This window comes from Gekko japonicus, unplaced genomic scaffold, assembly GCF_001447785.1.
Source record: "Gekko japonicus isolate JY-2015 unplaced genomic scaffold, Gekko_japonicus_V1.1 scaffold133, whole genome shotgun sequence".
Taxonomy (NCBI): domain Eukaryota; kingdom Metazoa; phylum Chordata; class Lepidosauria; order Squamata; family Gekkonidae; genus Gekko; species Gekko japonicus.
This window is the reverse complement of record NW_015171506.1, coordinates 1,419,335-1,444,924: the sequence shown is the minus strand read 5'-3', so window position 1 is coordinate 1,444,924 and position 25,590 is coordinate 1,419,335. Positions and strand designations below refer to the sequence as shown.

Sequence of the window (25,590 nt, the reverse complement as noted above, 5' to 3'; positions counted from 1 at the left end):
CGCAACTGTTTCATTAGCCCGCCAGCGGGAAAGCTATTCATTGGATCTGTATCTGTTTGAAGTTCCTTTATTATGCTTGACCTAACTGTGTATCCCCAGTTCTAACAAAGAACGTGTTTGAGTATGTCTTCAACGCTTTGAAATAAATTTTGCTTTTCTTGAAAACGTGGATTTATTCTCGATGCTTGGGGATCCAACACCTGCACTTAAAGGAGCTGCCGTTCCCCCCCCACACACACATCCCTCCCCCTCTTCTCTCTCAAGAGAGAAGGGAGGTGGTGGCTGCGGGTGTTGGGGCTTGGTAGAAGCCCCCAAAAAGCGGGGGACCCCTGCCAAACCGGGGGGGGGTTGGCAACCCTAGTTGAGTTCCACAATTACTTTGGTAGCTGTAGCCAATAGGCAACAAGGTACTGGGTTTAGATTAAAGCCTCAAAACCCAAATAACACCACACAAGTATTATTAATAAGGTTTATTAAAAGAAATGTGCAAAAAATATGGCTTTAAGTCAACCCCATTTACTATCTTTCATCCCAACCTATTCCACAAGATTGTGAGGATAAAATGCGGATTGAGGAAGACGATAAACACTAATCTAAGTACCATGGAAGAGAGGTGAGAGACACACATAATAAATAAATATACACTTTATCAAATGATCACTAATATAATTAACAACCTCTTTTTTTTAAGGTTGTCTCATTCCATTACGCTTTTTTTCTGTTCAGCACAAAATGAGAAACAATGAAAAATTAGGAGGTCAAAATAGGTGTCCTATCTGAAGCATAAAAAGATGATTACACAGCCCTGTTTTGAGAATGGAAGCAAGGTTTGCATTTTTAAACAAGCTGAGAAGAACAAAAAAAATGCATGAATCATTTAGGGAACAACTTCACTGCAAAACACAGAGAGCGGAAGTCCAAAATAATCTGAAAGACTTCTCTTAGCTTGTCTGATGGAGATTATAGTAAGTGTTTCTAACACCGGGAAAAGGAGAACATTAATAGAGAAATAGCATATATTGAGCTTAATATGGTATTCCAACAAATTTAGAGAAATGTAACAATGCCACCTGCAGAAATACAACACATTCATTGTATTGGTAGGAAGAATACAAAGAGAGGGCAGGTGGAAAAATAACCTGTCCCAATCTGGACCGGGCAACCCTAATACTGGACCACAGGACATTTGGTCCAATCTAGCTGGGTTGCCAACCTCCAGGTGGTGGCTGGCGATCTTCCACTGTTACAAGAGATCAGTTCACCTGGAGAAAATGGCTGCTTTGGAGGGTAGACTCTATGGAATTATATACCCTGCTGAAGTCCCTCCAATACCCAAACCCTCCTTAGGCTGCACTCCCAAAATCTCCAGGTATTTCCCAACCTGGAGCTGGCAACCCTAGATCCAGCAACATTGTTCTTCTACTTTCAGAATTCAGAAAAAAAACTAAAGATGGAGAATTAAAATCACTGTATTTGATTTCTGTTCTGCACGTCCAATACAAAAAGCCTTTAAAAGTATGCCTGTACCTTTTTAAACTTGTATTTCCAGCCATGCAATGCAAAAACAGATCTCTTGTTTTCAATGAAGGCAAAAGCTCTCAAGATTCTACAGAGTATTCAAAGGCTGGAAGCATCCAAGTATAAATGCTTTAATCCTCACGTTATGATGTAATCCCTCTCTAACACATGTAAAAAAAACTGGAACAGCTATTATGTATAAAATAGGGTTTTTAGGGTTAGGGTTACTGTAAATTTCTGTAAAATGAACTAAATTTCACTTATTTTGCTTTGTATTTTTCCAGGAGCATGAGTTCTTCCTGTTAATGCTAGACCAGAAAAAGAAAATAGTATATATTCCCCCTCCCATGGATCCTTCCCCTCTCCTGCTCGTACAACCTATCTGAGCTTACATTATTAACAAATTTGAGAGCCCTTGCAAAAATCATTGTTTATAAATAAAATTGTCCAGTGTACATTTTATGCTGCTGGTTTAGCAGCTTTTAAAGGTGACTGTTTATTATGTACTTCAAAGGGCACAGTACAAAGGGTTTCATGTGAGAGGAGAATGCACCACAGTTCAAGTAATATGAGATTAACTGTAATAAATATATGTGGTCTGAAACAATCAGGAGTTAGGCAAAGTTGGGAGGGTTTACTGAAAACCAGGTGGAGGGCTTCACTTAGGACTGCCAGTCATGGCCTGGCCAACTGGTGGGAGATGTGGGAGGCCGAGACTTCTGGACTGTGAGTGGGGGGGATCAGCATCACATCTCTTCCAGTGTGACCACAGAGTTTTGGGCAAGAAGATGACATCACTTCCAAGTCATGCTGAAAGCAACATCATTGCAGGGGAGGGGGCTGTCATGCCAGCTGAGCAGCAGTGGGCAATGGTCGCTGGGGTCAGGAGATTCCCCCCACCCACCCTCAAGAGTGAAGCTGGCAATCCTAGTCTCATGTAGGGCTGCCAACTTCCAGGTGGGGCTCGAAGTGCTTCTGCAATTACGACTTCACTCCAGATGACAGAGATCCAGAGTCCCCCTGGAGGAAAAGGGTGCTATGGAGGGTGGCCTCCACTGAGGTTCCTCCACCACCACCCCAATCTCCAGGGATTTCCCAGCCCAGAGTGGGCAACCCTAGTTTCATGGGAAGAAGGGGATAAATGGAGAGCACTTTTTTTCCTAGGCCCAAGGTTTTCCTTCATGATTCTGGATACAGTTTCAGCTTGATCAGTCCTTCCTTAGGTACAGACTTCTTCAAAAATATTAGTAGTAAAGGCAGGCTACAGTCACACACATAAAAATGTATATGACCTATAAGAAAATGATGTACCAAGGCTAATCCTTAGTTAAAGGGCAGACTATGAATTTACAGAATCAAATAAAAATATGTATTATCTGCATTCTTTAAATATGTCCGTCCCATGTTCTCCTCCCTGCTTTCTATGAACATACTGTTGCAATACTTCATGGCTTTTGACATCACTTGTGGATAAATATAAATTCACTAAATCTCCTGCCGACTCTGCTGTCTGTATAATCCTTTAACCTTCTGTCTTCCGTGGCACTTTTGTTCATCCCTAGCTAGAGCTCCACTGACCTCGTGATTTCCTTCGCAGTGCTTTCATTCTTGCTTACAGTCTAAGCAGTCAACTTCTGGCATCTCTTCACAGTGGGGTTCATCTTCCAGCAACTGTTGTATGTATGTATGTATGTATGTATGTATGTATTTACTGTAATTACGGTCCAACTTTCCCACTGAGACTCAAACCATTCACACAGTGTAAATCGACAGCAGTCCATATAAAGAGACATTGAATAAGCATAGTATACAATCAATATGAGAAGACATCAAATGAGCAATGTACTAGGATTTAAGATTACCAAAATCTGAATGAGCATAGCAGGTTAGGCATGACAAAGAGTGTGGATATAATAAAGAAAAATGATATTGCATCAGTATACAACAGCCTCCAACAGTATACAACAGTATACTGTTGTACTCAGTATACAACAGCCGCCAGCCTCCCTCCCTAGATAGCTGCCGCTGCCACACCCCCTGACATCAACAGAAATGTGTCAGAAGGCAACACCCACCACTCAGGCTCCACTCCAAAAATCTCCAGGTATTTCCCAACTCAGAGCTGGCGAGCCTACCTGTAGAAAAACTGCTTCAAAAGCACAAAGCAAAATGAAGAGCATGAACATGTACAGAGTGCACATTTCTTGCCAATATTATTTCTGGGCTGCACACAGGGCAAAAGGAAATTTTAAAGTGTGTCTGCTACTGGACTCCTACTTTTTCTACTGCTATGACAAACCACAACATTCAAAAAACAGTGGGGGAACATTTTAACCTTCCAGGACATTCACTTGCTGACCTAAGAGTAGCAGTTCTCTTACGCAGGCATTTCAAAGGCAGATCAGAAAGAGAGACTGCTGAATTGCACCTGATAATGAAGCTCATGAGAATGCATACTCCTGGACTGAACTGAGACCTAGGTTGTTTCTCTCATTAACAATGCCTGCTATTGCCATTTGGCATCTGAAATCACTTCACTCTCCAAGATACAAGGAGAGATGGACCAGGCGTCGAAACTCTGCCTGTAGCTCTATGGATCCTGCACAATGGTTAGTGCATCACCATAGTGTGTTTGGAATGCTCAGAGCCACATGCAGCTGAAGAAGACCTATCCCTCACCAAGAAGAATATCTGTAAGAAGAATGTGCCCTAAAGTCAGAACCAACTCGGCTGGCAGATGACCCCTTCCACAGGGCCTTCCAGGCGTGAAATGAGAAGGGGTAGTTTGCCATTACCTTCTTCTGTGTCATTACTCCTGACTTACTTGGTGGTCTCCCATGTTGGTACTACTAACCATGACCAACCCTGCTTAGCTCCCAAGATCAGAGAAGCCCAGGCTATGCTGGACTATTCAGGCTGCTATCCTATATAAAACAACATGAAAAGAGGAAGAAGTGCTGTGGCATCTGGAAACAAACCCCTTTAATTGTGACGTGAATTATCGGTACCTTGTTTCATGTGAGCCTTTGAAAAATATCCAGGCACAAGAGAGGGGACAGTCTTTAAAACACCACAGCAGGTTCTATCTTCCTTTTTAAAGGCTGTTATTCATTGATTTGCCACTGTCACATTCTCCCAACTAGTCTCAGGACCTTCCATTGTTCTTGCTTCCTTCTTGTCAGCTCCAGAGAACAAAAAAGCATGTTCCAGATTGATTTTGGGTGGTCCAATAAAACCCTTCCTTTTACAAAAAATCAGTTCTTTTCCATCCTCCCGCCTCCTGGGGCCGAAGCAGAGGCACCCACCACCCATTCCCCCCGTGCCTCCTGAGCTCCATGCCCGCCCATGCCCCGCGCACCCTCCCTCACCCTCTGCTGCCTGCATGCTCCTCCTCCTCCAGCCCAAGCTGCGGCGGTGCTGCTCCCTGCAGCCTGGCAAAGCCAAGCGAAGCGCCTCGACCCTCCAGATCCCCACTGGCTGCCTGGCTGGCTGAGGGCGCATTCCAGAGGCCTGAGTCAGCACCCGGCGCGGCGCGGCTTCGATCTCCAGGCTGGGCCCTGCACTCCGCTGCATGGTCACCTGGGCCCATCAGCTGCTGTGCGCCCGCCTCCTGGAGCCGAAGCAGAGGCACCCCCCGCCCAGTCCCCCCATGCCTCCTGGGCTCCAGGCCTGCCCACTCCCCATGTACCCTCCCTCAACCTCTGCCCCGCGTGTGCTCTTCTTCCTCCAGCCCAAGCCACGGTGCCAAGGTACTGCTGCTCCCGCAGCCTGGCAAAGCCAAGAAAAGTGCCTGGCCAGCCTCCCTCCCTAGATAGCTGCCGCAGCCTGCCCACCCTGTCGAGCATTGAGGCACCCCAACCCTCTGGCTGCCTGGCTGCCTGACTCACCCCCATGCGAGGTGGGCATGTAGCAGTCAATGGGCCCAGGCGACCATGCAACGGAGTGTGGGGCCCAGCCTGAAGACCGATGTAAATCGACAGCAGTCCATATAAAGAGACATTGAATAAGCATAGTATACAATCAATATGAGAAGACATCAAATGAGCAATGTACTAGGATTTAAGATTACCAAAATCTGAATGAGCATAGCAGGTTAGGCATGACAAAGAGTGTGGATATAATAAAGAAAAATGATATTGCATCAGTATACAACAGCCTCCAACAGTATACAACAGTATACTGTTGTACTCAGTATACAACAGCCGCCAGCCTCCCTCCCTAGATAGCTGCCGCAGCCTGCCCACCCTGTCGAGCATTGAGGCACCCCAACCCTCTGGCTGCCTGGCTGCCTGACTCACCCCCATGCGAGGTGGGCATGTAGCAGTCAATGGGCCCAGGCGACCATGCAACGGAGTGTGGGGCCCAGCCTGAAGACCGAAGCTGTGCCAGGTGCTGACTCAGGTCTCTGGAATGAACTCTCGGAAGTGCCAGAGAGGCACAGCCAGGGCACCCACCCGCCGGCCCAGATGGTACACTCCTCTGCACTTCCGAATCCACCCGCTTCCTTCTCCTCCTCATGAGGCTACTCATGGAGTCCTCGATGATGGAGTCCCCGGGGTCACTCTTGCCCAGGCCGGCCTCCTCTTCCAGCTCCTGGGCATGAGGGTGATGGTCCCCGGGGTCTCCCTTTGCTTCGTTAACCAACCTGATGGGAGCTGGGGGTGGGGCTTGCCACTGCCCCCATTTTTCCCACTCTTGGGCTGCCGGAGCAGTGCTCTGGCCCGCTCCGGCCCCAAATGACTCTTGGTAGTATAATCCACATCCCTTTTTTCTTCTGCCTGCCTGAACTATTCTGTTATAATATAGCCCTACATTTGTCCTTTGCCTCAAATACTATTAATCTCAGTTTGCATTACACTTCACATTGGAGAAAGAATTTAACAAAGGAGACTCTGAAGAAAGTGCTACTTAAAAATCAGTTGTCTGTAAGAAATTATGCCTAGCAAACCCTTCTATATATTTTTAAATATATAGATAGACACACACTCACATATAATGGCAAATAGTACTTAAAGAGCAGAAGAGTGGGAATTAGAATATGAATTAATTACCATCCCAATAGTAATTAAAATAATAAATGTATGGACGAAAACAAAGATTAAAGTGTACTGTGTTGCTGTCTACATCTTTATCCTTGCACAGAGCACTGACAGCTGACACCTGAGAGGACACATTCCACATGCCCCACTAAATACAGGGTCAAGCTTTTAATGTGAAGTTTCATTTTATAGAATAAAGAACTGAAATTTACTTTTGAAATTCCTCGGTGCACTCTTGGAAGGTGAGAAAGATGGATGGAGGGCACCAAAAGGGCATCTAATCTGCCCCAAAACAGTATCCTGCTCAACAGGATATACTCAAATATGTCTTTGTCTTAGGCAAAGCACAAGGTACCAAAAGAGGAAAGCGGCTGCACTGCAGACACATTTTTTTAAAAAAAACAGGACATAACTCTACTACAGTTAACTCTCAACCTTTACTCTAAAAAGTCTCTTTCTAAATGTGCAGGCATTTGGGATAGTGGTGAAAATAGGGTTACCAACTGGGGGGGTTGGAGTTCTTCTGGAATTACAACTAATCCCCAGACTATAAATATCAGTTCCCTTGCAGGAAATGGCGGCTTCAGATGGTGGACTCTATGGCATCCCATGTACACTGAGCTATTTTCCCAAATACTGTCATCTCCAGGCACTGCCCCCAAATTGCCAGGAATTTCCCAAACCAGAGTTGGCAACCCTATATGGAAACAGTGCCCAGTTGACTTACTCAAGAAATGTACATTAACACAAGAGCCCAATGTGTGTGAGCTCTCACCATCAGTCCAAAGCAATAGTTTCCATTTTGCATTAGTTACTTATGCTACATTATACTTTCCTATGATGTTTTCCTACTTGTTTGACAGCTTAAGCCACTTCTAAGAGAAAAAAATAAATGAGACTATCACAAAAGAATGAGCAAAACAATGAAATTATCTTAAATACTATATCCTTTACTGAAGCATAACTCTGGTAGTTGCTATGCTGATGCTACTCAAGGAGGTCCTGTGTTGTTATTGGAAAGGTTATAGGGAGCCAGTTTGGTGTAGTGGTTAAGAGCAGTGGACTCTAATCTGGAGAACCAGGTTTGATTCCCCCACTCCTCCACATGCAGCCAGCTGGGTGACCTTGGGTCATTCACAGCTCTCTCAAGAGCAGTTCTCTCAGTGCTCTCTCAGCCCCACCTACCTCAAAGGGTGTCTGCTGTGGGGAGAGGAAGGGAATGAGATTGTAAACCGCTCTGAGACTCCTTTGGGTAGTGAAGGGTGGGGTATAAATCCAATCTCTTCTCTTCATCATCATCTTTTACGCAATTCTTCAATTGAGCTACCATGAGTAGACCAGGCAGTCTACCTCAGACAAGAACATTATTACAAATCGTCAGCTCTGTAGTGGAGTTCATTCTAGCTTTCATATAAGCTTTGCAAAACTGAGCTATGATGGGACAGGTGATATTTTAACAAATTAATTTTGTTGTCAACAAACAGAGCCTCAAAATCCTTTTCTGTAATTCCACTTGAGGAATTTTTAGACTGACTTCAATTTGGCCTCAAACACCCTGTATCTAAAATATATCAAAGAAAACTTTCATTCACTAAATACAGCAGAAAATTCAAGCTTCCTATTGACACAGATAGCAATTCTGGGTGAGAAACTAGAGGAGGAAGTCTGGAACAAGATCTAGGTGATGAATGCCAAGAAGCTGATCTGCATAAATATAAAGAATTGCTAGTACAAGCTGCTAAACCACTCATACAGTACATCTGCCAGATTGAAAATAACTTTTTTAAAAATCACCCTCCCTTCTTTGTCGAAAAATGTGCAGGCAGACTGGATTATTTTGCCATCTATGGTGGGATTACCTACCATCCAGATATTCTGGAACAGACATATGAAATATTGGGAGGAAAACCTCCACAATGAACCTGAATTCAGTATGGCTTATTTTCATTTAATATGTGGGAACTAGTATCCCTGCCCAACTCCATTAGAAGCTCCTTTGTAATGCAGTGATAGTAACTAAACTGTACACTTTACAACAAAAGAAAAAGCCTTCCTCTCACAAACTTGATACAACGAATTAAATTTTATATGAAAGAGTAGCCATGCAGATCATCATCAACGATGAAAACAGTCAAGAAAACGAGAATTTGACTCCAACAATGTAAAAACTTGTTTAACTTTGGGTTCTTTATATAGTGGTCACAGGGAGAATAAACTGGACTGGAGCTGCGGCACTGGAGAAGGGGGTTAATCTGTCCCCACAATTGCCTGATGTAAATACCCCCACCTGCCATCACACCCCACAATGGAGAGAAGGAAGATATATAGGTACTCTACTAGTCTAACCTTGGTAATCTCAGTTTTCATTTAAGGAGAAACAATAAGGCAGAGGTAAGCAACATATCTGGTCTGTGTGTCAAAAAGAAATGCAACATCTACCTGTGAAAAAATTGGTGTCTGAGCAAACAAAACAGGAAGGGAGCAAGAGCATAGCCAGAAAATTTTGGTTGGTGGGGCATAGGGAAATCTGGGGGGGAGCACTCTGGCTGCACCTCTTGCAGCAGCAGAAGCAGCAGCTCTGACTCCTATAGTCCTTTCACTTGGAGGTACTCGATTCTGGGCTACTTTTCTGTGTAAGCTGGGGAGGGGGGAGAGGGATCTCTGACTCTCTCTATTTTGCATTTTGCAATTTTATTGCATTTTTAAGACCTATTTATTTTTTAACCTGGAAAAAAGAAAAAAAATGAGACTGAAGCTTCCCTGACCATGCCTGGGGTCATTTCGGAATATCCACACACATCTTACATTTTTAAAATAATAATAATTTTTCCCGATTCTTTTTGTCTGAGGGGCAGCACTCATTGGGGGGGGTTTGCCCCAAAATGCCCCCTGTGGCCCCTGGAAGGGAGATGAGGATCTACTTGGTCAGATACACAAGGAGCAAGCTAAACCCCAGTGGTGCAGGCAGCCCTTGCGAGGTAGTCACGTTGCATCCAGCTGATAGCTGCCTAGGTCTGGAATGCAGTTCTTATCACCTTCTCCCACACCATTGGCCTCAACAGTACAGAAAGTACCACTGGTTCTTTTTACCAGGCTCTTTCTACCAAGTGAGGTGACCCTCACTTCTCAGGATTTGGGGAACCAAGTTACTAGGGTAGTGTCATGATCAGTCTGCCTCCCCCCAGCGTGCTGGCTATTCGCCGTGTCCACCCGCTCGCACTGTACCTCACTTGTGCCCCTTCCACGCCTCGGAGGTGTCCTTCAAGGGTCTCAGATGTGGGCCAGGGGGGAGGTTAAGTCACCACCCCCACCTGCCCGAATGGGACTCTTGCTGCCGCCTCCTCTCTCTGAGGCCAACAGCTCCCTCAGAGTTCCCCAGTCTTCTCTCCTCCTCGACCTCCTGATGACAGCTCCTTATATCATCAACCCGCTCCTTGTCCTACCTCTACCTCCCAAATCCCTCCCCTCTGTGGCCCTGCCTCCCTTCTTAAACTTAGATGTGGCCTGGCTCCAGAGGGGCGGGGCAGCACCAAAAGGCCTTCCCCAAGCCCTGTCGCCACCGCATCTCTCCACTCCAGAGAGCTCCGGACTCAGCGTATGGCTGAAGGGGTTGGGACGTCAGCCATGGGGCCACGGTTAAGCCTGCGCTGCTCTTCTAGGACCGGCTTGTCAATTTGTGGCCCTGTCTCCACCAGCAAAGGAGTGGTCAGTGTGTCGCCCCTCCAGACCCACTTGCGAAGGAGACCCAGCACCACTCTCCCAGCCATCTCCCACACCATCTCCTGTTGTCTCCATTTGCCTGGTGTGTATGGGGGTACTGGCTTCTGGGTCAGGGCTGCAGCTGGAGACCCCAGTGAGGCATAGGGGGTGTGCTGAGGGCATGGCACCTTCGCAGCTGGGGTCATCAGGATCTCAGACAGTGGCACCGGGACAGGTAGCAAGATTTTGGGTTCGCTGCTGTGATTTAAGTTTTGTGGTGAGCAAGAAAAACAGAGGATCATCGAGGCAGGAGCTGTATATAAATAACAAAAAATTATTTATTTACATGTGGTTTTTAAAGAACCAATCAGCAGCACAGATGATCTCAGGACTGTCAAAAGAGAAACCTGACTAAGGCACATAAATTTAAACTAGTTATGGCTTCAGAGTGTGGTTCAAACAGGCAGAAACAGGCTTTTACTGACTAAACACTATGCTGGATCCTTTCACACACAGAGGATTCTACCCAGCCTATGCTTTCCCAAGAGTCAGACTAAACGATATGAACTCTGTTCATCACCAGAGACAGGCCTAACAACTGGGTATCTATTCTCTCCCAGAGGTGCAGCTAAAGAATTCTGCAGCCACACTACCAGGCAGACCCATCCTTCACACTTTCTACTGGAGCAGACCTAAAACTATCCCTGTCCTCTCCCTGAGGCAGATGCTCTGCTTCCCTCCAACATTCCATCCCCCCTCTGAAAGCTGATAGGCTCATGGTAGGATGCCAGCCTCCAGGTGGGACCTGGGGATCCCCCAGAATTATAGCTCATCTCCAGATTACAGAGATCAGTTCCCCTGGGGGGGAAATGGATGCTTTGGAGGGGGGCTCTTTGGCATTGTATCCCACTGAGGTCCCTGTCCTCCCCAGGCTCCACCCGCAAATCTTCAGGAGTTTCCCAGGTTGGATCTGGCAACCCTATCCCCACCCTATCCCTAAACGGTGGCCGGGGGGGGGGCTGGCAAATCCTAACCCAGGGATGGAACAGTTAAGTGTCTTTTTTTCTCTTTGGAACAGGACAGCCTCCTGTCCATTCACTCACTTTGGTTGACTGGACATAGAAACAGCCCTGTGTACCAAGAATAAGAGTCTGTATGCCACTGTTCACATGTTAGTGATTGCCTACCACTGCAATAAGGTCATTACCTATCTCCAAATGGTTCAGGCAAGATAACATGTTCTGTGAATAATCAGATAGACTGTTCTAGCTGATGTAAAGGCTTTGAGGATGGCCTAAATCACAAGGCTGTGTCAGTGATGAGCATGATAAAAGTACTTTGTAACAGGTAAATAAAATAATGGTGGGTGGTTTTTTTAACTGTACACAAGAGCAGCCTCAGGCTTTGGAAAGAGACTAAGTACAAATAAATGTACAGATCACTCTAATCCAAATTAATCCATTGAACAGGGATAATTTTAAATTTACTTCTAAGATTAAGTTTATCTCCATAGTGAAGAATATAAAGAGCCTTCTCAGGAATGACAGTGTTGCCCTGGACACCTATAGTGGTATACGTTTATCACATCATACAGTTTCCTCAAAGTCAAACCATGCATACACAGAGAGAGAGAAAGAGAGAGAGAGTTGTGCTCCAGTAGAAACAGTTAAGGCTCAATACTGACTTTGTGACAGACAGCACTTAAAACAGGCTTCAAAACGCGACACTATCAAAGTACCGCAAGGTGAAGATATAATCTCCTCAAGAATGGAGAACTTTGAATGACAGGCTACTCCAAGCACTCTGATTGTCCAACTCCAGCTAAGGGTAGAAATTCAAACCATGCAGGTGCTGAAGGCATTATTCTGACAGATTCCTGATTTGAGAGAAGAGAGATGATTCTGTACCTTAACTGTTGAAAATCTGCTCTGAGGAAGAATTCAGTTGAAGAACTGAAAAAGCCTGAGTCTCAGCCTATGCTGAAAGCAGTTTTACACAGACACAAGAACTGGGAATGAGATCTGGCAAGGTTGTTGGGTAGTGAGATGAGACTCCCATTCAGGCTAAAGGAAAGGGCATATATCTCCTAGGGAAATGAGAAGAATCCCTGCCCAGTTAAACAGGAGATCCCTGGTCTGTTGTGAAAGGAAACTGCTTGAGACAACTCAAGAGCTAGATGGAAATTAGGGATTAAAAGGAAGGGTGTTAGGTACTGAAAGAAGGCACCAGCCTCAAGGAAATAAGAGAAGAAATAGGAAACTCTATTAAAAAGCATTGTAGTGTTTGGAAAACACAGGGAAAAGGCCTCTCAATATTAAGATCTCAATAACCAAGAAAATCTTCAGTAACTCTCATTTGCCTGTATAAAGAATTACAATCTGTACAACCACTGATTTTTGCCTTGAAGTTAACAAGTTCTGATTACAACTGACCTTCACCTGTCTTTTAAATAAAATATTTTGTTCTGTTTGACTTTTACATTGTTTCAAGTGCCATTTGAAGGGGTTCAGCCCAAGAGGGCTCCCTATTCTTCCCTCAGGTTCCAGGGCTGGGCTAAAAGCCAAGTTATATCTCTGTGACACGATGGGACAGACAGTCTTTTAAAGACAAAGATGAAAACCACATTACTTGGGGCAGCTCAGTCACAGAAGGGAACAACATTTTGGAGGGAAGATCTACCTCTGAGGGAGGGAAGTCGGAGGGGCCATCATAAACATCATCAATGTTTACTGGGGATGGGCACTTTCCAGACTTTGCCCCAGACCAAACTGAACCGAACTGACCCCATTCTTGAGCTGGTTCGTGAACTGGTTTGCGAACCGGTCCGAATGCAGAAAAGACCCCAAGGGGTCCAGGGGGGGCAAATTCTCAGCATAATTCCAGCTCACTCTCCACGACATGCCCACCAAGTTTGGTCCTTCTTGGAATTTGGGGGGCTACAGACCCCAAAGAGACAATGCTTTTCAATGGGACATTCCCCCCCACCAATTTGGGAGCAACCAAAACTCACCCAGGTGAGCCAGAGGCCTCCAAGTTGCACAGCCCATCCCTGGGGTGGCCCTCCACATGCCCCAAAAGCCTGTTGGGTCTGGGGGTACGAGTAGCAGACCCGCAAGACCGGTGCCCCCCAGGAAACTGCTTCTGGAGGACTTGTCCAGTTATGGTTTCAGACAGTCCAAAGCAGAACTGGTTCAGCTAAAGGCACCCAACTCCCAGAGCACCCCCCTGGGGACCACACGCACAGTTGCGGGTGCCACTGTCTTATTACTTTAAGAATATGCATTTAATAGCTTAACACGAATTCTGCCTTTAAGAACTGTTCTTGTTCTAGAGTCTTTTTTTCCTGCGTTTCTTTGTTTTCTTGAGTTTGGGGACGGCTGCTCCTTTCTCCAATTCCGATGTTTCTAGTGATGTAGAAGTAGTGCTTTTTGAATCCTGTGAGTACGATTCTTCTTCTTCCTCCTCCTGATCTGGTTTTGAGTTCTTTTCTTTCTTCTTATATTTTGCTTTAAACATTTGGTCCATACATTTTTCGGCTTTTGGAACAGAGTCAATTTTGTATTTTTATCCAGATAATTGAAGCTCAGTCCTTCCGGGAACAACCATCTATATGGTACTCCCTTTTTTTGCAGAGTGAGAGTAAGCATCCTGTATAGTTTCCTCCGTTTTCTGGCTTCAAAGGCAATGTCTTTAAGTATTTTTATCTCTTCATTCTTAATTTTTAAGGGTTTTCCCATTGTAGATTTTAACACTAGTTCTCTGGTAGATTGTTTCATGAATTTTAAATAGGTTTCCCCTGGGAATTTATTTTTCTTTATAAAATCCGGGTAAGTCCTGTAGGCTACATCCATCTCTTTCACTAGGTCTTCCTGTTTGTAATCCATTAATGGGGCCAAACTCTCCGCCAAAAGTTCTTTTAAGTCCTCATTCTTCTGTTTCATTAGGGGGCCCAGTGCATTTGCTAACAGTGAAGAAAAGTCGGTAGTTACTTCCTGGTTCTGAGAGGGAGTCATTGGTATGTTATTTCCGGTCACCAGTTTTTTCTCCGGCGCCCTCTCCCAGCCATAATAACAACAAGAAGTAAGTTTTCCAAAACAAGGCAAAAGTTATACGATTTAAATCCGCTTTGTATATATTGGCAGTTTTTGCATTCATTTAACTTCTTATGCGCTTATTTTAGCTCTAGTCTTTTTATTTCCTATTTAAAACCACTTTTAAATCTTTTTCAACAAGGGGGGGGAGGTGCTTGGTCCCTCTCCCTCCACACTTCAAACTTAGGCACTTCCAATTACTACTAAGGTCTGTTCACTTTTTCACCTGAGCATTGCTTAACTCACAGTTTGAAGACCTGGAGATCTTTTGGAAGCATTTTAAAGTTTTGATCGTGGTCGCTTGCTCTGGCAGTCATCTCTAAGCGCCATATTGGCTCCATGGCGATGGTACCTTTCGGGAATAAGGTGAGCCTCAATTCCTTGGCCGTCGCCTTGGAAGTGGCTCTCCTCAGCTCCCCAGGTTGAGGGTCTCCTACAGAGACCCCAGGGAGGTCCGGGACGAACTCGGACCCCTCCCGTCAGCCAAGTCTCGGCGTGTCCCCATCAGAGCGAGACAGGACATGTCCGAGTGGCAAAACGCTTAAACCGGAAGTCCCTATTGATTACTTCTGGACAGGAATAAATTGAAAATTATCACAGAAACAGCTAATGTGAGCTACATTGTGTTTTTTTCTCTTTTTATGGTTTAGTATTTCATCCAGAAGATGCTCAAAGTAACATATATCAATAATTAAAAAGCATAAAATTAATAAACTAGAAAAACTGAACCTTAAAAATGCCAAACACCATAAAATTATCATGCACACCATCAGAAGCAAAAGTGGATCACCTAGCAGCACAGAACATACACCAACAGCAGCACTAGCAGCCTTCCAAAGCAGGAAGGCTTTTGCTTAACAAGAAAAGTTAAAAATACAGCAGACAGGAGGACCTCCTTCAGTAGGGAACTCCAGAGAGTAAGGTAATTACCAAAAATGCCTGGCCTCATTTACCTCTGCATAACAGGACATAACACAGATTGCTTTAGTTGCTGCATCTAACACTGAGTAAAAGGAAACTAAATTCAGGATGTGGTTTAACAGCAACTGGGGCATAATTCCAGGAACCATTTCCATACTCAGATTATAGATCCATATTTTCTTGTTATGAAATAATTTCTTTTGTTAAAGCAGTTGTCAGATATACCAATGCAACACTAAAGATAACAATTTTATTTAAAGATAAACACTAAGGCTTGTACAGTGTTACCCTCTCTTAGAACTGCAGGTTAGCCTTAAAAATGAAGGTATGCACACCTATCTAGAGATAAGGCCAGCACCATGCCGTGCCAATTCTGTGCTGGCGCCTGGAGTCATACTGGCCCAATGCCGTTGCAACTCCAGCAATGGTATACAATTGGCAATGTCAGGGATGTTGTCATGTCAGCATTCTAAACATGTTCAACCTTCCCTCTCTGTACCTACACTGTATATTGTCCTCCCAACCTTACCTCCCTCAACAGTTGCTAGCACTAAGTATGTTCAATACAGATGGGGGGGGGGACGGTCTTGCAGAGATGCTGGCAGCATAGTTATCAGAGCAATGCTATATAACCTCCTCCCTTCTCATCAGTACTAAAGGAAGGACAGATGAGATCCATTATGTCCCCCATTTATTCAACTGGAAGAAGGGCTGGATGCAAATATGATAAATTAAATAGCTCTTCTCCAGCCTTATGAACATATTTGTAACCCAGCGTCCTCAGCACATGAGTTAGGATTCATATAGTACTGTAACTAATTAGAGAAGCAATGTGTTTTTAAATGCAGACTAGAATGAATAATTTATGTCCCTTGCTCTTATACTTGCACACACCATATATCACCCAACTTGACCTAAAGATAAACATTTAAAACCCAGTCTCAGTTTAGCTACCATCCTTTCAACCTCCACTGCAATCCATTTACCTTTATGTTTGGTCAAGCAGGTCAACCATCTTTAACAAAGAGTCTGCATGTTACAGACTATGTCCATTATAATGTTAGGTTATTTTTCATTCTACTTGTCTACCTTTCTGCTTTACTGCTGCAGTTTTACTCAACAATGCTCTGAAGTAGCTAAATCCCAAGGAGGCTTAACAAATAAATTAAACACTGGGAAATAAATGTCATTAAAGAAGACTCTTACCCTTGAGTTTTGGTTCTTTCCACTGTCAATCCTACTGTTTACCTAATTTTTAATCATCAAGTCTCAATACTGAAAAAAACAACATATTGAATTTTGAACACTGGCCATTCCAAACGTAGCCTTAGGCCACCTGATGACCTACATGGCAGCACTCCTGCCCATTAATCAGCTGGCTAGAATTTGTAACTGTCAGATTCATATTCAGCATTCTTCAGCCCACTCAAGAACTGTGACCTCATATTCCACAAAGGGAATCCTCATCTCTAACACTCGTACTACTTCCTTCTAGGTGACTGAAAAACAATTTTAAAAGAACATCAGCATTCCAGTCCTAGTGCTACTTTCACAGGAACATCATCAAATGTACACAGTGGGAAAAGCAAACTCTTGCTACTTAAAAAAAAAAAGCAAAATCTAGCCAGCTGTATTCTTCCTGATGTATTTAATAATTCATAATTTTGATTTGCTATGCTTCTAAAACACCTTTGTAAATAAAACTATTTATTTATGTATTTATTTATAAGGTTTTTATACCACCTTTAGGCTCCCATAGGGCCACCAAGGCGGGTAAACTACCATGCCATATACAAAACACAGGCTGCAGTCAGAAGTGCCATTTGGTGCAAAGGGGAAGCAAGCCTATTTTCCCCGGTGGAAACTGATATGGCATTGTGTGATCACACATCCTTTGTAGCTGCGGGCTCAGCCCATCACTGCCTGATCAGACAGCACATTCGGGTGTTTGGGGGGGGGCTGTCTTTTGTTTCCCATATGCATAAATGAGGAATCACACCTCAGCACTGAGGGTTCCCCATGGAGCATGCGGTTATGCGCATACTGCTAAGTGAGGGGGGGGAAATGGCATCGAGTCAGGATGGAATGAGCAGACCATTCCAATGGCATGAGAACGTGCGTGAGCGATCAGATAGGGGAAAGTCCATCTGTAGCCCATCGGCAAGCGTTAGGACTGGACTTTCCCCGGTGTCTTTTAACTCCATTTCCGTGGCGGGGCAACACAGGGTGCTGATGGCTGCTGGAACTTTCCCAGATGTTGCTTTCTGATCATGCCCTTTAAATACATCAGGCATTCACAGCTGAGTCAGATTTAAAGGCACTGCAGGAAAGTTAGAATTAAAGTCAGAGGAAACGTTGTGGTGATTATGATAAAGAGATTTTTTTTCTCATCAGATCGTATAAATCTTTCACCTTTTACTGCTACAGATACTTTTAAGGGTATTTCAGAATACTGAGTTAAAGAACACTACATAATACAATATTAAGACTTCATAATATAGTATTAGACTTCATAGGTATTATGTACTTTACTTTTTGATTGTGAAGTAATGTCTATATTGAGTAGCCCATGGATCTAAGTAGCACATATCCAGGAATGCTTAATTTAGAGTTAGCATTGGCTGGCAAGAGTTAGCATTGGTTGGCAAGCCAGTTATTTCTTATTCATTTTTCAGTAAATGCACTCCTTCCTGGCTTCCAGAACCCCAAAGGCCAAATTGTCAGTTCATGTGAATAAATATGACTTTGCTCACAGCCTTATGCAATGTCAAGCACACACAGCTGAAAAGCTTGGTTTAAAGTACTATATTTAGATACTATTTTATTTTTCCTTTCATGCTGCATTTAACAGCATCATGCTCACTCACTCATTAAGTCATGAAATCATCACTACAGAATTCCATTATTAAAGAACTACTGTTTTACATACACTGTCTCAGAGAAACTCCCTCCTGTTTCTTGATGTTCTGAAAAGCTTGAGGCAAGTTCCATATTCATTGACTCTCTTAGCGGTGAACACATCAGTCCATGATGCTGCACAGCACAATCAGCAAAGAATTTGATTTACCACCTATTACACCTGATCTCCAGATGACCAAGAGCAGTTCTCCTGGAGAAAAAGGCTGCTTTGGGCAGTGGACTCTATGGCATTATACCCTGCTGAGGCCCCTCCCCACCCCAAACCCTGCCCTCCCCAGGCTCTACCCCTAAAATCTACAGGTATTTCCCAACCCAGAGTTGACAACCGTGTAATTGGCTATGGAACCACTTTCCAGACCCTTGGAACCCAGAAAACATAGCATAGGAGGAGGTGCTTTTCTACCTTACCTGCCACTACATATCCCCAAATCAACGTAAGTCAGGGGTGGAGGGAACCACACCTGTTACCTTGTGGCTCTCCTCCCATACTACCCATTTGCAGCAGCAAAATGACTTGAGACAGCCTTGCTTTATAGCTAAGCAGAAGGAAATAAACATGGCTTGCCTCCCTCTGTTTTTCCCTTCCCTCTGCTGCCCCACCAGCCACAGTCGAGACATTCACCTGGAGCTTCTTTCTAGATCTCGTTGTATTTCTTCCCACAACGAACCTTACTCCTAGTCTAGAAATGTAAGAATAAGGACTTCCACAAGCATATCCCTCTAATACAGAATATTATGAAGGAGCATAAAATGACTCCATGAAGGCCAATGGAACGTGAATATGAGGAACGTGAATGGTCTTGGATGCTTGAATAACCTTCCATCATTGAATCACTGACAGTACAGAAATATTTGGGGTTTCCATCTCATTCAGCACCAAGAAGGAGATAAACACAACCCAGTACAAAGTGAGGTCTATTTCATACAAATAAAAGAGCAACATGGAGAATGCATGAAATTGCATCTGGATGGAGGCTGTTTATATAATACAACTGACATAAGGATCAGCTGTTATCATGAAGTCTTCTCCACACTGCGCAAAACACCAACAGGAATGTTCTGCAGTATCACTGGCACAGATGGCAGATGATTTGTATCATGAACCACTAAGAACAGTGGCTCACTGAATAGAACAGCCTTCATGCAGATGCAATATCCAATAGTTCCTTCAAATGTTGGTCATGTGATGCAAGCTTAAAGGCATACCACCCAAGGTTTGTGCTTGGTAGACAACCGTTATATCAGGCAGCTGAAAAGTCCAATCCCACCACAAAATTACCTGTAACAATATTTCCTAGAGGCATCAGAACTTATACTAACTACACAATTCCTGAATATTCTAATAAAGAGAACACAAACTTTGGTGTGCTGCTGTTGTTATGCAGCATGAGTATAAGTAAACACAAATAACATGTAAAAAGTATGTACGCATGCTCAGAGAGAGAGAAAATAATATGTAAAGCAACCACAGGACAGTGATGCAAAGTTTTCTTATAATCCAGTCTGAATTTAAGCAGTTTTGACTTGGTTTAAAATTGAGTAAAAGTGATGCAAATTGTTTGGAGATCACATTTACACTCTCTTCCATTAGATTACTGCAGATTTCACAAAACTATGAGCATGATTTGCACAGTACTTGGTGCATATAATGGATGCACCAGGAGGCACATCAAGTATGATGCATGTGTACCTTAATCTAGCCCTAAGTGTTGAGAAATGTAGAAGCACACCTGCTACCACACCATATGTATATATCACCATGTCAGGGCAGGCTTGTCATAGCAAGGCAAGGACACACAGCACGAGCATGACAGTTCAAATTACTGGTATTTGGTTTGTGAGGAGAGGGCAATTGCTAGGTCTCCATGGCTGATCAGTACTGAAGAGGATCAAGGACTACTGTCCACTTATAAGAACATGTGGGGTGATGGAAGGGAGGAGATATCTTGACCTGCTTGCCTCAACACTGTGGGCCAGTTCACCTTGCGGTGTCTACTAAGCTTGGTGTTGCCAGCCTCCAGGTGTTGCCAGCCTACATAAATCACTTTATTACTTATTTATTTAAAACATTTATTTCACTTCTCCTGGAGAAAACAGCTGCTTTGGAAGGTTGACTGAATGGCATCATCATACCCTACCGAGCTTCCTCCTTTCCCTATAACCCCCCGCACACACTGTTCCAAGCTTCACCCTCAAATCACCAGGTATTTCCAGACCCAGAGCTGGCCAGCCTAACTGAGTTAGCAGAGGCTCCTTAACTACCAGGCAGTGATGAGAGAACCTCACAATGCCCCCTGCTTCACCAGCACAGAGCAGGGTCATGCCATATGGTTTTGCAATAAAGCTAGTATCCCTCCTAAGGTTTTTTTGTGTACAAAATTACTATAAATACCTATAACTAGAGTTGTCATCTATAAATTCAGATTATTTCTATTTTTCCCAGTAAAAACTCTGTGTAATTTAGACATTAACATATACTTCCATGAAGAAAAGTTAGAATAACATATCTACTGCATGCTTTACCTGTTTGGCATTTCATAATTTCTGGGACCAGTCAAAGAATAACCATTTATTTCAAATGATTTTCCTCAGTAGCATAAATGTATTTGTTCTGTTTTAACCGTCTACTTCTTGTAACAGCCTTAAACATTATCATAGATGCATTCTACTTATTGAACATAATCAATGATCTATATATGAGCAAATCTACTTAATTCTTCTATGTGCATTTCCTTTCGAGATATAACAAAACACTTCTGTAACACGCATCCATTAAATGAAAGTTTTCTCAAGACAGGTAAAGCCGTTTCTTGATGCCATCATACAGAAAGAACTACACAGTCAAAAGCTTCTGTGAAGTAAATGCTGGTTCAGTGAAGTTCTGCTCCTTTGCCCCACTTGGGAAATAAAATACAACCTATATTTCTTGAAGTTTACTACAAACCCTCAAGACAAAAATCACTGGGGTTTGTTAACATCTCAATATACTAAAACAAAATTCTTGGCAGTTAAAAACAAAAATAGAAACCTTACCAGATCCTTAATTTTATTGCCCGAAGTATTTAAACATGATGGCAGCCTACCAAATACTCTTAAGAGAGTATACATTTAATACACATTATTTCCCAAACTGAAAGCTTTGGCCATTTAACTGGCAAATGGATCGACAATATCTTTTGTTGATTGATTGGTATTAATAAGTGAATTATTTACTTGCTCAAGATATTTTTGTTATTGTGCATTACTGTAAGAGAAAACTAATATTAAGATATTAAAGATAGCCTTTCTTGAGAACAATGTGTGATAGCTTTTGTTAATTGCACCTCCTTCAATACTATAATGGCATGGATAATATGAACATTTATTTAAAATTTAATCCATTAATTAATCAGTTACTGTGTGAAGTGACATATTATTCATCAACTATAAAATCTTTGATTGGTTGACAATTCTAATTATATACTTTATTTAAACCACACAATGTAAATATTCAGTTAGAAAAACAAGTAAGAGCTGCAATGATGCTGCCAGAGGGTGCTCTAACTCCTTGTTCAGACGCTGGATAGAGTACTGGTCCAAGATAGCAAAAATAACAGGCAGGTGGAAGGGCTGCGCATAACGCTGTCAACCTTCTCAATAAACATAATTATGCAAAATGTAAATACAAGTAAGAAAGGTGAGACAAATGACTGTACTAAAAATTATACTATATGGGGATATTGAGAATCTTCCTAAAGCCTTCTGGGCAGCAAGACAATCACCCAAACGTTCAACACAGCTGGGCGAGGTCAGTGGCACAAAAAGCCTAGGAAATATATAAGCCCCCTTCATTTCAAGCACTCCACCAGACCCTTGGGATCCTACCTGCCATAGCAGGATCTCACATTGTTCCACAAAATCAGTGAAAATGGGTCTATCATTATTTACAGTAAGCTTGTAGCTTGTTTTCAACAGTTGCCCAATTTGACTTTATTTGAATGTTTAGAAGAACACTTTAGTCTGTGGTGTTTAACTTTCCACCCTTTTCAATGTTAAATGGCTAAGTGTTCATGTACTTCTATTACACGGAATAGAAACATTTGTCTTAAAATAAAAGCCTAGCTATCCATAGGTTGTCCATAGGTTGATTTGCCACTCCAAATAACTCATACTGTCTAGGATGGAATATAATCCAGTTTTGATATATGAAAGCTCCATATTTTATGAAAGGAAAGAAACAACAGTAATTGCGGGCCTGCAGAAAGAAAGTTTTCTCTAGTATCAATTATCTCAACACAGGCACTAACCAATAGAGTCCTGTACCACACAGAACCACATTTTAGACTCTATTCCAATTCACAATGGCTCCCCTAGCTAAGAAATAATCCCATTTTCCTAGCAACAATATCTTGCCATTTGAGCTCTGAGAAAATGTGATATCTGTAACACTGAAGGGCTTTTTTGAAGAAAGCCATCTAGATCTCACACAATTAATGTGCAGCGACTGTGCATTTGTTGCGCTAGGCCATTTTAGTGAACTTTCTTGGTTTCCAGCACATCCCCAATACAGTCTGCTTGATCCATTCTTCCCCTTGCAAGCTCTGCATCAGCTTTCAACACCCATATACACATACCCCTTGTGGTAACCATCCAACCTTGCCTAGATTCACTCTTTGCCTGTAAACAACTTCTCACAACAGTGAGCGCACCGGGCAGAATGTGTGTGCATGCGTATGAGAAAGATGGGCAGATGGGCACGGCAGGAGGGTAAAGGGCTGGCACAAATACAGCAGGGATACCAATGCATGCACAAGAAGCACGTTGGCGGGGATTGGGGCCCGCCAAGCAGGCAGCATCCTTTCTGCAAAGTACTCGGTTCGATACATCACGACATTTCTTTTTTCTTTCTTTTTTTGCAAGGGGGGGGGGGTTACTATCAAAGGGAAGCAACGCCTAGCTAGGCGATGCTCCGCCACCCGGCTGGATGGACGCACCTGGATGTGGCAGGAGATCTCGGAGTCGTCCAGCAATCGGATGGTGCATTTCATCTCCTGGCTCAAAGACCTGATGCTCGAGCTCCGGAACCGGATCATTTTCATAGTCCTCCTGCCGCCTCGCCTCACGCACTCACAGGGAGAGAACATGCACCGCAGTCCTGAAGGGGGCCGGCGACCAGCCGGGCTGCCTCGGCCCGCCTCGCCGGGAGGTCAGAAGAAAGCAAAGAAGGAGTGACCCAGCGCCCGCCTCACTCGGCGGCAGGCGACTCAGCCTCGAGGGGGTGGCGGCGGCGGCTCCCGCTGCTGTTGCTGGGCGAACATCATGCTGCCGAGGCGGAGGAGGAGGAGGCGGCGGCGGCTGCTCTCCTCACTGTCCAAGCTCCTTCTTTTCCCTTCCTTCCCAAAGGCAGCTCCAGTCCCCGCCTAAAGGGGGCCGCCGCTACGCTCGAGCCGGGCGCGCGCGGCTGTGGCGCGCACCAGAAGCTGAGGAGGAGCGCCTGTGGTGGGCTGACCAGGCTGGGATGGGGTAGCTCCTGCTGCGTCAAGCGGGGCTCTTCCCTCAGCACACCGCCTTCCTTCCCTCCTTTGCTGCTGCCGTTGTCCCTCCCTGATTCGCTTTCCCTCCCGTTCCCTCTCCTTCTCCCATCACTCCTCTGCTTCCTCTTCTCCCCCCCCCCCCAGCTTTTTCTCACAGTGGTTTTTGCACTCTCCTATTCTCATTTCCTTGCCTTCTTCTGCTCTTTTCTCCTCTCACCTTTGCTTGCTTTCCGTTTCTTCCACCGGCCTCAGGTAGCCTGTAGGCACTCATTCTCTTTTCCACTTCCTGCTCTGCAGCATTTCCCTTTCACTTTCTCTCTACTGTGCCCCCTCAGATATCCATCTTCTTTTTCAGCCTTCTTCTCCCTTGACTCCCATTCCCTTGTTTCTTCCTCCGTACCCTTTTCTCTTGCATCCTCTCCATTCTTCTTTCAGCCTGTAATTTACAACCCTTACCACTCATTTTTACCTTTTCCCTCTTCTCCCATTCACTTTCTCCGCCCACCATTTCTTCTTTCTCCGCCCACCATTTCTTCATATCTCCCCCCCCCCTTCATCTAGTTACTCTTGTACTCTAATAACAGTTGGACAGAAATTATGCACGATATGTTTGGCAGCTTGTGGGGGCTGGCCTTTCCCAGTTCCTAAAAATGCCTTGTTCTGCCAAGTGGAGGATGTAAATCTTGATAATATTAGTTCCTTGGCACCTTCCTTGACACCCAAATGTGGCTGGGAAGAACAGGGTCATGGATTCATCTTGTGAAAAGTCAGCTGTTACCTTACCAACCTGTGGGAAAGAATCAGAAAATAAAATACAGATGAAAAGAAATGTGTAGTCTAGCACACACCTCCCCTGGTGTCATAACCAAAGGACAGCATGGAAAATAAGGGAGAACTGGATTAATCTTCCTTAACATATAAACATGCAATACAGACACAGTTGCAAATTAATCAAAGCCTAAGCCTACCTGATGAGCACATAGGAAACAAACAGTGGATGGATGAAATACTAATTACCTGTTCCTGTATAAATGTTGAGCATGGTCCTGGTTTCAAATACATTATTCCATTATTATTGTTCCAGTCATACACAAGAGTGCCTTAAAGCATCTAGACTGAAGCTGGCCCACGGAGGTTCCTTCTTCCTCAAATATCCAACAATACAGGACTGTTCGCAGGTGGGGGGACACAATCCCTGAGGCCAAAGATATTACATTGATTGTGCATTAGCTGAACGTGTTGGGAGTCTGAGAAACTGCAGCTGACATCTGAGGCATGTACTACAGATAAGGTTCTTTTTAAGGATTTGTGAGAGCCAGTTTGGTGCAGTGGTTAAGTGCACGGACTCTAACCTGGGAGAACCGGGTTTGATTCCCCACTCCTCCACTTGCACCTGGCTGGATGACCTTGGGCAAGCCATAGTTCTGATAAGAGCTGTTCTTGAAAAAAGAGCAGTTTCTGTGAAGAGCTCTCTCAGCCCCACCTACCTCACAGGGTGCCTGTTGTGGGGAGGGGAAGGGAAAGGAGTTTGTAAGCTGCTCTGAGACACCTTTGGGTATTGAAGAGCGGGGTAAAAATCCAATCTCTCTTCTTCTCTTCTTCATGGGGGTTGACCATACCAAGTTTTTAAAACTGAGACAGACCATGACACATCTTACTCAGTACAGTTTACTTTGAAAGACAGCAGATCTCCAAGGCTTCCAGCAGAAAAAAGTCTTTCCCTGCACCTGAGGTCTTTTCAGCAGAGATGCAAATTACTGAATTTGGGAGTCTTCTATATGTACAGCATGTACCACTGAGCAGGGGCTCTTCCTTGATCCAAGGGAAGAGCTGCAATAAGGGCTGCTGCCTTAATTAAGCCCTTGAATGTATGTCCTTGTCTACTTAAAT

The 25,590-nt window shown here is 44.0% G+C and overlaps 1 protein-coding gene across 1 annotated transcript in view; it reads right to left on the bottom strand.

Moving 5' to 3' along the window:
* FRMD3 (FERM domain containing 3) overlaps positions 1-23,310 on the bottom strand; it is a 194,316-nt gene extending 171,006 nt beyond the window's left edge. Inside the window, exon 1 of the mRNA XM_015419287.1 lies at positions 23,161-23,310. Within this exon, the coding sequence (XP_015274773.1) occupies positions 23,161-23,310 (150 nt within the window). The remainder of the gene's footprint in view (positions 1-23,160) is intronic.
* Between the last annotated feature and the right edge of the window lie 2,280 nt (positions 23,311-25,590).